The sequence below is a fragment of the Hypanus sabinus genome, chromosome 2 (genome assembly GCF_030144855.1).
Source record: "Hypanus sabinus isolate sHypSab1 chromosome 2, sHypSab1.hap1, whole genome shotgun sequence".
Classification (NCBI taxonomy): domain Eukaryota; kingdom Metazoa; phylum Chordata; class Chondrichthyes; order Myliobatiformes; family Dasyatidae; genus Hypanus; species Hypanus sabinus.
In genome coordinates, this window is record NC_082707.1 from 178,992,161 (window position 1) to 179,008,117 (window position 15,957).

A 15,957-nucleotide genomic window follows, 5' to 3' on the forward strand; every position below is an offset into this window, starting at 1 on the left:
AGCTCTGCTGGCACATCCAGAGTCAGAGTCGGAAGTCCGTGCTGGACCCAGGGTAGTGACTGATGAATGGACAGCAGGAGTCATGAATGCATTTCCCCTGTTCAGTGTTCCACTTGCCAGGTTCATGTTGGATAACTGAGAGAAATGAGAAGGAGGAATCATTACTATGGCATTGATGTCATCACTTGATGCTCACACACTAAAATCTACACACACACACACACACACACACACACACACACACACAAACATAGAAAATAGAGCAATACAGCACAGTAAAGGCCTTTTGGCTCACAATGTTGTGCCAATCTTTTAACATACCCGAAGATCAATCTAACCCTTCCCTCTATATAGCCATCCATTTGCCTATCTACGATATACCCCAGTATATGCTATGATACAATATTAGAATATTGCGAACAATTGAAAAACATTCATGATGAATGTTTCCCTGAGGATAAATGGTTGTTAAAGAACTTGAACAGGATACAGGAGACTCAGATGCTGGAATCTGGAGCAAAGAACATAATCTGGGAAAACTTGATGGATCAAACAGTGTCTATGAAGGCAAAGGAACCATTGAGTTAAGACTGAGACCAATCTAGATGTACTAAAGGGCCTGTTCTGTGCTGCAGTGTTCTATGACCCTGTATCAGCATTAAGGGTGGAGAGAGCTGGTATAAAGAGATGAGAGGAAGGAAGGAGGCAGGGGCAGGGAGGTAATAAGTAGAATCAGGGGAGGTGAACAGCAGTTGCTACCAGGTTTGTTAACCCAAGATTTTAAGAATCAGTTTCTCAAGTGGGACTTTGTAAACCCATAAAATCCATGTAAATCTGCACTGCCCTCATTAATACACTTGATGTTTTAAGAATTCAGATTGGTCAGACAGGAGCTGCCCTTGACAGAGCCATGTTGGCTGTTTCTGAAGTGTCCCTGCTTTTCCAGGTAATCAATATGTCCTTCAAATGTTTTCCAGTATCTCCCCCGCCCCTGGAGGTTGGGCTCCAAGGTCTGTAGTGACCAGGCTTTTCCCTGCTGCCCTGCTTGAGAGGACCACATTTGCTATCTTCCAGTCACCTGGGACCTTATTTGTGTCCAACAGAAATGTGAAAATCTCAGCCAGAGCCCCAGCAATCTTTTTCTTTCCTTCAGCAGTAGTCTGGGATAAATTCCATCTAGTCTTTCAGATTCAGGTTCATTTATTGATCACATATATATTGAAATATACAGCGAAGTGTGTTGTTTGTGATAACAACCAACACAACCTAAGAATGTGCTGGGAGTAGCTCAGAAATGTTCACCTTTAAGATCACTAAGGCATCAAGTACCTCCTCTTTATTTATGGAGACTTACACTAGATTTCCACCTTATCCTTCATTAAATTCTTCACTGACAAAGTCAAGATGCAAACTTCAAGATTCAATTTTGTTTAATGTCATTTCCAGCAAACAAAGATTGAAATAATTGTTACTCCAGATCCAATGCACCACAAAAAAAACAATAAGATAAAGAACCCAATAATAATAATAATTAAAAAAAACACAATAAATATAAATACCGTGCACAAAATAGATTGTAATCCATAAAATGATACTAGGTACAGGAATGTCTGTACATAAGGTAACTGACAGGAAATGATAAAATAGTGGTGGTTGGGGGTTTGGAGGGGTGGTTTACAAACACAAGAAAGTCTGCAAATGCTGGAAATTCAAGGCAATACACACAAAACGCTGAGGAACTCAGCAGGTCAGGCAACATCTACCAAAAGGAATAAACAGTTGACGTTTTGGCCAAGACCATTCATCCAGAGTCCGGAGGAGGGGTCTCAGCTGGAAGTGTCAATGTTTATTCCCTTCCATTGATGCTGCCAGACCTGGAGAGAAGGATTAATGGATGGAGATGTTAATCAGCTTTATTGCTTGAGGAAAATAAATGTTTTGAGTCCAGTGGTCCTGGCGAGGAATCTATGTAGCTTCCTCCCTGATGGGTGTGGGACAAACAATCCATAAGCAGGGTGGGTGGGATCCTTCATAATGTTACTGGCCCTTTCTGTATAATATCCTTGCTGGTGGGTAGGCTGGTGCCAGTGATGCATTGGGCAGTATTAACTTGCCATTATACAGCTTTCCTTTCCGCTGTAGTGCATTTTTCGTACCAAGCAGTGATGCAGCATGTTAGAATGCTCTCTGTTGCACATCTGTAGAATGACGTGAATATAGATGTGTATAGTCCAGACCTCTTCAGACTTCTCAGAAAGTAGAAGTATCGATGAGCTTTCCTGACTGTGTAGGATGTGTTCTGGAACAATGAGAGGTTGTTTAAGGTGTGCACTTCCAGGAGTTTGAAACTGCTTGCAGTTTCCATTGCTATTCCACTGATGTAAAGAGGGATTTGAGTTCTCTTGAAGTTGATAACCATCTTCTTTGCCTTGTTGATATTGAGGAAGAGGTTATTTGCCTGGAAACAGGCCTCAAGCTCTTCCACCTTCTCTGTGTAGGCCATCTCATCGTTGTTGGTGATGAGCCCCACCACTGTTGTGTCACTAGTGAATATGGCAGTGTGATTACTCGGGTGTTTGTCCTTGCAGTCACGAGAGAGCATAGTGTACAGCAATGAGCACAGGACACAGCTCAGGAAGCGTCCATGTTGAGGATGATGTGGAGGGAGGAGTGGTAGTGCATCCTGACTATTTGAGGTCTGTTGGAATTCCAACACCCTGTTGCACAGTGGTGTACTTAGGCTGAGGAATAGAAGTTTGTTTGCCAAGATTTGTGGGACAATAGTGTTGAATGCAGAAATTAATTCCAGAAACCACATTTTGACACGAGTCCTTGTTTTCTAGGGTGTGAAAGAGTCAGGTGCATGACATGACATTTGTTGTAGAGCTGTTCTATCTGTAAGCATATTGGTGAGTTTCTAATGTGGCAGGAAAGGAGTTTTTGATATGTGTCATTACCAATCATTCAAAATACTTCACAATGACTGGCATCAGTGCCACAAGGCAGAGGTCATTTAGTCCTAAGGGTGTAGAGTTCTTTGATACAGGAATGATGGTGACTGAATTGAATCATGTGGAGATGGCGACCTGGATGAATGAAGTGAAGATGTTCATGAAGATGTCAGTGAGCCGATGTGCACACTCCCCAAGTACTCAGCCTGGGATATTGTCCAGACCGGCTGCCTTTGTCTGTTTCCTTTGTGAATACTAATGTAAAGTATTCATTTCCTTCGGTGATTTTCAGTTTCTCTCTCACCAAGGTATATGCCTCATTAAAGCTGACACTTTCATGTTAACAAGAAGTTAGCCCTGCAGTCCAAGTGCACACATGTTTGCAAGATAATATAAGTCAATAGTAGGAGCCAGCAAGCTCTAAGATGGTCTGCACCCCCCCCCCCCACCCCCCCGCATCCCCATCAGCACCAGTAGATTGGTGGGAGGATACATTCATGAAGTCCCAACACTCTCACACATGATCTTGAATAACACCATAACACTGCAGATGTAGTTGACACCTTCAAGCTTCAACCTCACCTTGTCTCTTTAGGCACTGATATAGTGATCAAGAAAGCACATCAGTGTACAGATCTTCTCAAGTGTTGGAGATTCTAAGATTCAACTTTCTCTATGACACCTAGAGCTTGATGTCCCAACTCTGGTGAGTCCAGAGTTCAAGGCCTGGAGCTTGGGTTCCCAACATCAGCAATTATGAAGAATGAAGCCCAAAGGTTGATCGTAAGTTCAAAAATCGAGGCACAATGGTTGAAACTCTGGGTTTATGAGTCCACTGGGGAAACAAAGGCCTGAGGTGTGAAAATCTGCAAGTGCACTGGAGACCTGGAGGCAGCCTGTCCTGGAATTGGAGGGCTGTCTATTGCGTGAGTTCTGGGATGGAGGGAGGAAAAGAGCTTGTTTTGCTCCTGTTGTGTGTTGTCATTGCTTTTTTGTTCAAAGGTTTATTTATAACCAAAGTATACAACCCTGAAGTTCTTCTTCTCCAGATAGCCACAAAATAAAGAAAAGAATGGCAACATGATCATCAATGCCCAAATCCCTTTCCCCGCACAAAAAATTGAACAAAAACAGAATAGACAGATCCCTCTCCCATGCACAAAAAAAAAAACGAGAAAGATCAGGCAAAAGACACAGAATATAAAAAAACTGTAAGACCGAAAAAAGTCTAGTCTCCCACAAACACAAAAAAGGAGAAAAGTTGGGCAAAAAACACAGAATATAAAAAACTATAACAGTGGAAAAAATGACCATTGTCTAAGTCCATATCCAATACACAGAAAACCTGGGTAACATTCTTGGGACCCAGCGACTGGCTTTTCTGTCTCCATAACAGAGCGATCCCACCAGTGATCAAAAGGCAGTCCCCTCTCTTCGTAGCAGAGTGATCCCACCAGCAATCAAAAGGCAGTCTTCCCTCTGCATAGCAGATCGATCCCACCAGTGATCAAAAGGAGTCTTCCCTCTCCGTAGCAGACCGATACCACCCACCAGCGATCAAAAGGCAGGCAGCTAGTGCTCAGATTCTGCATTCATCTCGATGTTTCAATCTCCCTTGTCGCTTTAATTGGCGAACAAAGGAGGCTTTGATCAGTGAAATTGGCTTGCACTCCACAGCCTTCTCAACATGATATTTGCTAACACTGCCTCTGTCTCCCGGAATCCTCTCAGAGACTGCAGAGTGCTGAAATACCCAAATAGTCTCCAAATTTAAAATCACACGCTCCAACAGTTCCAGAATCACATTCAAGATGAAAAACAAACGTAAAAGACAAAAGAAGTGAAATATATGGTTTCATGATCTACCCAGAAGATGTTGACCAATGGGGCATCATACACAGGTACCATCTTGACTGGATTTTGCTGTGTTAAACACTGTGGGCAAGTTATGTTGGCATAGGAATGTGTGTTGACACTCGCGGGCTGTCCACTGGCACATGATTGGTTCGAGTTGGCTGTTAATGCAAACAACACATTTCACTGTTTGCTTTAATGTACATGTGATAAACAAATGAATTTGATTCTCTTGAACTTCTCCAGATATGTTATATACAATATCCTGGTACAGTATGTGTTGCATTATAGCCAGATCAACAGAACCTGCAGACAGTGGTAAACACCAGTCCATCACAGACATCACTTCCCCCCATCCAGTTTATCTTCATTGTTGGGATTTCAAAGTCCTTGGGAGACACAAGAACTATAATTGTAGTTCTTGCATCCCCATCTTCATGGTGTGTTGCTTCAGTAAGGCTAACAATATCACCAAGGATGCCTGACACCCTGGCACTGTTCGCTCTCTTCCGCCTTCTGGAGAGCTCAAGAACTCAGACAACCTGACTCAGAACAGCTTCATCCCCTTTCCAATAAGATTTATGAACTAGTCATATCTCTTCCAGGCGGTGTTGTACGTTCTCAGACGCATAATTCTACCTATAGCATTGTCACTTTAGCATTTCTTTTGCACTACTAATGGCTCTTTAATGGCTCTTGGCCTGTACTCATTAGAGGTTAGAAGAATGAGGGGGCATCTCAATGAAATCTATGGAATATTGAAAGGTCAAGATAAAGTGGATGTGGAGAGGATGTTTGCAATAGTGGAAGTCTAGGACCAGAGGGTACAGTATCATTACAGAAGGATGTCCTGTCAGAACAGAGATGAGGAATAGAAAGACATCCTATCAGAACAGAGATGAGGAGCAATTTCTTTCACCAAAAGGTGATGAATCTGCAGAATTCATTGCCACAGACATCTGTGAGGTCTAAGTCATTACATATATTTAAAGCAGAGGTTGATATGTTCTTGATTAGTTTGGGTGACAAAGATTGCAGAGAGAAGGCAGGAGAATGGGGTTGAGAGGGAAAATAAATCATTCATGATCAAATAGTGGAGCAGACTCAATGGGGCAAATGGCCCATTTTACTCCTATCTCTTAGTATAATCTTATTGTTGTAGTTATTATTACCATGTACACTGTTTAGTCTGTGAGCTTCACAGGAGCAAGGAAATTCATTACACCTTGGTGTATACAACAACAAACTAATCTGAATCTGAAATCCTTCCTGTAATGGAGTGACCAGAACTGCACACAATACTCCAAATGTGACCTAAACAAAATATGACTTGCCAACTTTTATACTCAATGCCCCAACAAATAGAAGGCAGGCATACCATACACCTTTCTTGTCATTCTATCTACTTGTGTTGATACCTTCAGGAACCCAAGAGGCCCCTGTACATCAAAGCGTCTCAACTTCCTGTCCTTTACTGTGCTGGAAGGTGAATCAGTCGGTTGACAAGATACAAAGCAAAGATCAGAAGGTGGAGCTAAGAGTTATGGAAGATGGTAAGTTACTAGTAGTGAGGAATATGTGGAGAGAATGGAAGGTGGAGTTCATTTATCATTCATCATCATCTGCAAGTCCTGGGTTGATACTGAAGATTGAAGTCCGAAGGTTGATTTGGAGGTCAGGATTGAAGTTTAGCAGCTGATTGGAAGTCCAGATCGAACACTGAGGTTCGATTAGAAGTCCAAAAGTTGCGGCCTGCAAGTCTGCTGGAGAAGCCAGAGACTAGTTTCTGCAAATCCTCAAGTCCACTGGAAGCTGAAGGCTGAAGATGCCCTGCCTTTGGGTTAGAGGAATGTGCATGTGCATGGGTGGGAAGGAGCAAGGGACAGGGCATGTTGAATTGTTGTTTCTGTTTTATTGTGTTCTGTGTTGTTCTGCTGAGTATGGTGGGCATGCTATGTTGGTGCTGGAATGTGTGATAAACACTTGCAGTGTGTCGGTTGTTAACACAAATGACATTTTTCATTGCATATGTGTAAAGAAATCTGAATCTGAATATGGGAGCAGCTGAATTAACAGAGTTTATTATCAAAAAAGGATGTATGTAACTGGATCTGCTTGCTAAAATATTGAAGTTTATTGATTTCAAAAGGCCTTAGCCCTTGTCATGTCTGGAGTGCAGCTCCTTTGGGTCTTCTCATTTCCTCAGCCTTTAGTAGCATCTAACTGATGTCTATTAAGACGATTGGGAAGAATTGAGCATCAAACAACTTGGTATAAGAGAGAAAAAAAAAGCCACACTCTCATCAATGATTTATCTGAGGACACCAGTCTCCCCAGGCTCTGTCCAACTACTTTGTATCCATTGTGAATGAATCACATTCATTATCTCTAGTAGCTCCCCTTTTTCAACAAACATTCCTTTTGTCAGGTGTCATTTGATCATGAGTTAACCACTTTATTTTGCAGTCATTTCCAGATTGGAGTGTAAGGATGTGGGTTTGTGCCACAGCTATCTGGCCAGTGAACTCCCAATATTAAACATGTGGCTGTGTGGCTGTGCCAAGTGGAGGTTAGGCAATACCTCCCAAGGAGCTGGGGAACCTGAGAAAAACCAGGAAACCAAAACCCACCACCACATGACACTAGGTTTACTGACCCCTCTGAATTAGAGCGAAGGAAACTAAACATCATAAATATTATTCCCAAGGGAATCAGAATCAGATTTATTATTATTGACATATGTTGTGAATTTTATTGCTTTGTGGCAGCAGTACAATGCAATATATAAAAAATATTACTGTAAGTTACAATATATATAAAAAATGAATAAGAAAGCAAAATAGTGAAGTAGTGTTCATGGACCATTCAGAAATCTGATGGTGCAGGGAAAGAAGCTGTTCCTAAAACACTGGATGTGTGTCTTCAGGTGTCAGTATCTCCTCCCTGACAGTAGCAATGAGATATTAATACTGAGCCCAGATGAAAACAGGAATGTTTAAATAATCACTCACAGAATGTATCAAATATGTGGAATTACAAATGGGCAGAGACTGACATTACAGGGCAATAACAGTAATTATGTTTTAACCACAGCAAGATATGCTTCCACAAGAATAGTTGGTCTGTTTTTGGCAGTAGGATTCAAGCAATGATCCGTGCTGAAAACAGTGGCATTACTCTCCCGCAGCTGAGGGAGAAGACAAAGTGCTGGTTTGCCTCCAGCTGTGTAACACCCTCCAGCGCTGCACTGGGAATGCCTGAACCACGGGCTCAGGCTCTGGGCCACTTTCTGTACCAATGACTTTTTGACCCAGAGGTAGGAATGAGGCGTTGGAGGCCTCAGCCGACTCAAATGCAGCAGCAGCCTTTATAAAAGTCAAATGCAATCATTGCTCTTATTATCCTGCTTCCTTCTGCTCTCAAAGTAACCTTCGATTGTTTACGGGTTTATAGTAGAGTTCTAAATAAGAAGTGCTCTGCAAGAATATCATTGTCCAGACTGAAGAAGTTCCCTGATGTGCAACATTGAACATTCGGTCCATAATGTTGTGCCAACCCCTTAATCTGCTCTAAGATCAATCTAAACCTTCTATCTTACAGAGCTTTGATTTTTTTTCTCTCATCTAAGTGCCTATATAAGTTTCTTAAATTTCCCTAATGAATCTGTCACTAACAACATCCTTGGCACCCACCATCCATGCGTCCACCACTCCCTGTGTAAAAAAGCCTACCCCTGATATCCCCCTCCATACACCTTATGATTATCCATTTCTGACCCGGGAAAAAGTCATTGGTTGTCCAACCAAACATGCCTAGCTTGTTTGAGAAAGAGAAAAGCCCTAGCTTGCTCAACCTATCCTCAAAAGAGGAAAGCACAGTGACTTGCTTGTGGTGTTTAGTGGCGAGACAAGGGAAACTGAATTAGATGTTTCTGGTTATGGGGAAGTCTTCTTAAATCTTATTTTTTAAAGAAACAACTAGGGATGTTTTGCTATGCTAAAAACACCAGATAAACACTACCACACTAGGCATATTGACAAGATTAAATGAAAGGGACATGTTGATAAATGAATATCTCATGGTGAATTGGCTGTTGCCTGAGGCTGCAGTCTTATCTCAAGTCAAAGTTTGGCCCACTTCAGAGCTTTAACCAGGAAATCAAGCCCAACAAAATGAAGTCAGTGCAGTACCGGTAGAATGCTGATCAGTAGGTGGATCAGCAGATCCCACGGCACTATCAGAAACAGGGTATGTGTCCTCGGTTGTGGAGCCATTTATCCTTCAACCAACATCACTCAATACAGTTTCACTGCTCCATTCCCTTCTGGAGCTTGTTTATTGTTTAGTGATTACAGCTCAACCTTCAATACCATAGTTCCTAATCAACAAACTCTGAGACCTGGTAATCAACACTACCCTCGGCCCTGGATCCTTGACTTCTTGACCAATAGAGCACAAAAGGTGAGGATAGTCAGCAACACCTTCGACATAATTAATCTAAACACTGGTGCTCCACCAGGTTGCACACTCAGCCCCCTTCTCCACTCCTCTTGCGATGATAATTCAACTTATAGGAGCATTCAGTGCACTTCGCTGCAACTCTGCTGGGTCATCGATTGAGCCTGGTGCCTCCTCTACATTGGTAAGACCCATCATAAATTCTAGGACCACTTTGTTTAGCATCTCCATACCATCTGCCACAAGCAGAACACCCTGGTGGCCAAACATTTTAATTTCGATTACCATTCCCAGTCAGTTCTGGTCACCTCACAACAGGAAGGATGTGGGTACTATGGAGAGAGTGCAGAGGAGATTTACAAGGATGTTTCCTGGATTGGAGAGCGTGCCTTATGAAAATAGGTTGAGTGAACTTGGCCTTTTCTCTTTGGAGCGATGGAGAATGAGGGATGATCTGGTAGAGGTGTAAAAGATGATGAGAGGTATTGGTCATGTGGATAGCCAGAGGATTTTTCCCATGGCTGAAACAGTTAACACAAGGGGGCACATTTTTAAGGTGATTGGAAGTAGGTATAGAGGGGTTGTCAGAGGTAAGTTTTCACATAGAGAGTGAGGGATGCGTGGAACATACTGCTGGTGACGGTGGTGGAAGCAGATTCAATAGGGTTTTTTAAGAGACTCTAAAATAGGTACATATAAGAAAAATAGAGGGCTATGCTCTAGGGAAATTCTAGCAGTTTCTAGAGTAGGTTACATTGTTGGCACAACACTGTGGGTCAAAGGACCTGTAACTTGCTGTGGATTTCTATGCTCTACTCACTGTACGCTCATGACTGCGCAGTCAGATTCTGTTCTAATTCCATCTACAAGTTTGCATATGATACCAGCATTGTTGGCTGTATCTCAAATAATGATGAGTTACAGTACAGGAAGGAGATAGAGAGCATAGTGACATGGTGTCATTACAACAAACTTTCCATTAAAGTCAGCAAAACTAAAGAGCTGTCATTGACTTCAGGAAGGGAGTTGTTCATATGCTCATCAGTGCTGCTGAGGTTGAGAGGATTGTGAGGATCTATTTCCTAGGAATGAACATTACCAGTACTCTGTCCTGGTCCAACCACATTAATGCCATTTAGAAAGCTCTCTAAAACCTCTGCTTCTTCAGGAGGCTAAAGGAGCTCAGCATGAGCTTGTCAACCCTTACTAAATTATAATAATATACCACAGAAAGTATCCTATGCAGATGCATCACGGCTTGGTATGACAACTGCTCTGCACATGACCAAGAGAAACTACACAGAGTTGTAGACACAGCTCAGCACATCACAGATATCAGCCTTCCCTCCATGGACTCTATCTACACCTCTAACTGCCTCAGTAAAGCAGCCAGCATAATTAAAGTTCCCTCCAACCCCAGATATTCTCTCTTCTCTCTTCCATCGGGCAGAAGATACAATAGCTTGAAAGCACACACAACCAAACTCAAAGATAGTTTCACCCTACTGTTATAAGACTTCTGAATAGTTCCTTAGTATGATATGATAGATTCTTGACCTCACAGTCTACCTCATTATTTTCTTGCATGTTTGCCCGCATTGCACTTTCTCTATAACTGTTACACTTTATTCCGCATTCAGTTATTGCTTTACCTGGTTCTGGACTGGGTCATGATTTGATCTGTATGAACAATATACAAGACAAGATTTTCAATGTTCCTCTGTACATGTGACAATAATAAACCAATTCTAATTACTCCAACAATAACACCATACCTAAACTTCAAAAAAGATAGATTGGGTGCATTGTGAGGATGTGAAAGGTGCTAAACAAAAGCAGTTAGTTTTTTTTCAGAAACACAAGAGATTCTGCAGATGCTGAAAAATCCAGAGTAACACATACAAAATGTTGGAGGAACTTAGCAGGTCAGGCAGCATCTATGGAGGGGAATATTCAAAGATGTTTTATCATTTTTTAATTCAGTGTTTGTAGGAGCCCCTGCACCTCAGCGGATCATTATGCTTGGGTCCGATACCGAGAGAACAAATCTGCACATCAGCCATCCTTATAACTGACACAAAAAGCAGAAATAAATGGCACCTCACACAGAGGAAAATGGCCAACCTGGCACAACTAATGAATTAAAGCTTCCTTATTACTTTGGATCATTCTCATTAACAATCGTTTTACTTCCCTCAGTAACCATCAAATTAAATTCAATAGGTTTCAATAGGCACATTTAATGTCAGAGAAATGTATACAATATACATCCTGAAATTAAAGTAGATAATCCACGCGACTGAGTAAAACACCATCATAACCATTAGTAACCAAAATATAATTCAAGACCACCAACCAGGTGTCAGTTCGCCAACAGACATTCCACTTCACTATTTACCAGGCAACAGTCCATTTAAAATGACAAGTTTACAGAAACTGGGGATAAAGAGCCTTAATGGGTGCCAGCAAGTAGGTGATGGAGAATAGCAAACAAAGAGACTAAAAAGAGAGGCAGAAAGGAGAACCATTATATGTAAGAGAGACGGGTGGAACAATAAAACAGCTGGGAGTTACTGCTGAAACATAGAGAATAAGACAGTGCTACACACTAAAATATCGGCAAATTCACTACTTATGGAAGGTGAGAAATCATCAGAAAACGGTATCTACAGATTACACAAGGGCACAACTAGAGATTATGATGGAGGTGGAGAAGGTGTTTCTGCCAATATTCACACTGCCCCTTCACCAGTATTCATAATTTGAATTGATCCATACTGATGGAGTTTGAAGTGAAACTAGGCAGAGCGATGGTATAGACACTACCCAATTACCAATTGATTTCTTAGTGGGTACAAACCTTGACAGTACCACTGCTCACACTTCACCTACCAAGCAGCACCAGAATTATATTTACAGTGTGAAATGGAAATCTCAGGGACACATAACTGATGCAGTCTTCTCTGGCCGTCACTAAATACTTACTGATCTTTTATTACATGACGCCTTGTATCTGCAAAGCCATGCCATCAGTCTCATTTCCCCTCTACATCTGCACCTTATTCCTTCTCTCTCTCTCTCTCAATTCAAGTTCAAGTTGATGCTTAATTGTCAGTCAACCATACATGACTATAGCCATAGAACCATAGAACATTACAGCACAGTACAGGCCCTTCATGTTGTGCCAATCCATATAATCCTTTAAAAAAAGTACTAAACCCACACTACCCCATAACCCTCCATTTTTCTTTCATCCATGTGCCTGTCCAAGAGGCTCTTAAATACCCCTAATGTTTTAGCCTCCACCACCATCCTTGGCAAGTCATTCCAGGCACTCACAACCCTCTGTGTAAAAAAACTTACCCCTGATGTCTCCCCTAAACTTCCCTCCCTTAATTTTGTACATATGCCCTCTGGAGTTTGCTATTGGTGCCCTGGGAAACAGGTACTGACTATCCACCGTATCTATGCCTCTCATAATCTTGTAGACCTCTATCAAGTCCCCTCTCATTCTTCTACGCTCCAAAGAGAAAAGTCCCAGCTCTTCTAAAGCTTGCTTCGTATGACTTGTTCCCCAAACCAGGCAACATCCTGGTTAATCTCTTCTGCACCCTTTCCATAGCTTCCACATCCTTTCTATAATGAGGTGACCAGAAATGAACACAATACTCTAAGTGCGGTCTCACCAGAGATTTGTAGATTTGCAACATGACCTCTCTACTCTTGAACTCAATCCCCCTCTTAAAGAAGCCTAGCATCCCATAGGCCTTCTTAACTACCCTATCAACCTGCACAGCGACCTCGAAACAAAGCATCCTTCGTGCACCAACTCCGATGCTTTGACAAATGAAATGCCAAAATGCCAAATGAAACAATGTTGCTTCAGGGCCAAGGTGCAAAACACAATAGCAATAATCATACACATCACAAGGCACACATAGCACATATAAGGTCAAACAGCAGTAAAATACAGTCACACCAAAAAATATAGTCCAAGTCCCTGAGTCCACAAATGTTGCTGCAGTCAGCAGTCGATCACAATGCATCTTGTCTTCTGATGAGCAGACATCAGAGAGCAGCGCCGACTCCAACATGTATGCCGTGCCACAGTGCCTCTGACACTCTGGTGGAATACACTGAATTTGACGCTCCCCCCGGGCGGCGGCAAACAGGTGACACTTGTGGCTCGAGGCCAAAACTGAAACCACACAGTTCCCTCACTGTCCACCACAAATCAGTAAATTGGGCTTGTAGCATTCCACATTAACAATGTCCAGCAGGGTTTTATGATTGCAAGTGACCAAGATGATCACTCACTGTTAGACTGCACACCTCCTTCGTGCACCAACTCCGATGCTTTGACGCAGGCAGCAACACAATCCTCACCAATTCTAGCTCCTTCAGTTTTTCAGCCAACGAACAACTCAATGATGGGGTAGACCTGCAGTACTTTAAGTTCTTAATGTCCAGCAGGGTCTTGCAATCACAAAAGAAAGCTTAAAAAAAAGACAATAACATCTTTGGTTGGCCTTACAGAAGTTTCTGCACCCAAACGTGTTGCTATCCTATTGAGTGTGCTACCATCTTATCCATTAACTTCCCAAAACCTCTGCATTAATTTACACAGAGAACTAATTAACATCTGAGGACGAGAACACATCCTGAACGTGTTCATGTTCAAAGGGAGAAAATGGAAGCCTCAACACAGAGAGCACACAAGGTTACCGGTGAGGACAGGTCGCTGGAACTGAGACAGCAGCACTAAAAGCTGAATAAAACATAGAACGCTACAGCACAACCCTTTGGCCATAAAGCTGTGCCTATCTTTTAACCTACTTTAAGATTTTAACCCTTCCCTCCTACTTAGACCCAATTTTTCCATTCATACATGTGCCAGTCTAAGAGTCTCTTAAATGTTGCTAATATATCTGCCTCTACCGGCACAATTTTTCAGACATTAACCACTCTGTGTAAAAAAAACTACCTGAAATCCCCAATATACTTCCCTCCGATCACCCTAAAATTATGCCCCATTGTATTAGTTTTTGCCACCCTGGGTACACTTAGCTGGCTGTTCACTCTGTCTGTCTCTTTTCATCTTGTACACCTCTTTTAGTCACCTCTCATTCCTCATCACTCCAAATGAATAGGAGTGTTCAATGGAATAGTGTGGAGGGTGTTTTACTCTGTACCTAAACTGTGTTATATCTGTGTTGGGTACTTTCTGATTCTGCACTTAACCCTGCTGTCCCTGCCTTGGGAGTGTCTGCCCTTCCACCTGTGTAGTGCTCTCCCAGTCTGACTACTCTGACAATGTAGTCATCGCCCCTCTGCTCACTCAGCACATGTATTCATGTCTGGAGATGGATTTGAACCTATGACCTTCTGGTCTCAGGGGCAAGACTTCTCTCCATTGAGCCACTGGCTAGCAACAGGAAGATTAAGCTGCAGGTACAACCTCAAAAGGGAAGAAAAGCAAAACATAAATGAAAAAAAATGATCATACTGCTCTAGCACTTCTGTTCAAAGTCAAATGGAATCTCTATTACCGTATGAAGTGGACTCAGTAACCTGATACACATGTTTTTTTTACACTATAGGTATTCATCTGATTCTCTGTGTGGTCTATTTTCATCTCTTCATTTGATCCCTTGGCGGAGAAGCTTCAGCAAGAGCCGAGAATAACAAGGTGGGTCAGTACTGGGAGGGCACACGCCTCATACCTCAGCTCATTCACTGCATACTTCTAACAAGTATTGTGGAAATGCAGAGTGCCATAGCCAAGCCCAGATTAAACACATCAGTAAAGGACCACACATGTACAGAATATGCTAGCTAACTGTAATGTGTGCTCCACAGATCACTCCAAAACCGAGCTTATGATTTATCATTTCATAATGAATCCACTCACTAGTAAATTATTTTTCTCAATTGCAAGATAAGACAGCTTTCTTTTCCTTTTGAAATAATCTTCCCACCCCAGTTACTGAGTTTGTACTTCACATGCCAGCAGTAAATGTTGACCAGAGGAAGGCACTGGAGCCTAGGCAGAGGGACAGGAGCTTGAAATCACACGCCACCAGGTTCAAGAACAATGACTTCCCTTCAACCAATCACTTCTTGAACCATCCAGTCAAACCCTATTCACTGCAGTTTAGCAACACTATTCTTCTTCATAGATGCTGTCTGACCTGCTGAGTTCCTCTACCTTTTTGTGTGTTAGCAGCAGTATGAGCACTTTGTACTAAAATGGATGCTGTCCAAGTTCCATGCTATCTTGGACAATGACTCCCATCCACTCCATAATGTCCTGGTCAGGCACAGGAGTACATTCAGCCAGAGACTCATTCCACCGAGATGCAACACTGAGCATCATAGGAAGTCATTCCTGGCTGTTCCCATCAAACTTTACAACTCCTCCCTCGGAGTGTCAGACACCCAGAGCCAATAGACTGGTCCTGAACTTATTTCCACTTGGCATAATTTACTTATTATTATTTAATTATTTCTGCTTTTATTTTGCTAAATTTCTACTCTATTCTTGGTTGGTGCAACTGTAACAAAACCCAATTTCCCTAGGGATCAATAAAGTATGTCTGTCTGTCTGACTTTGCTTTTCTGGTTCTAATTGTGTTCTTCTTTGTAAAAAAAAATCCACAGAATTTATGTTTGTTTTTCTTGTGACTGCTGCTTA

At 42.1% G+C, this 15,957-nt stretch overlaps 1 protein-coding gene across 11 annotated transcripts in view; it reads right to left on the bottom strand.

The window, feature by feature from the left end:
- The window catches only part of ttll5 (tubulin tyrosine ligase-like family, member 5), a 439,573-nt gene that overhangs the window by 167,070 nt on the left and 256,546 nt on the right, over window positions 1–15,957 (bottom strand). For all 11 annotated transcript variants that reach the window (XM_059960284.1, XM_059960287.1, XM_059960300.1 and 8 more), the window contains one exon: window positions 1–135. This exon is cut by the window's left edge and continues 17 nt beyond it. In XM_059960284.1, coding sequence (XP_059816267.1) covers window positions 1–135 — 135 coding nt within the window. The remainder of the gene's footprint in view (window positions 136–15,957) is intronic.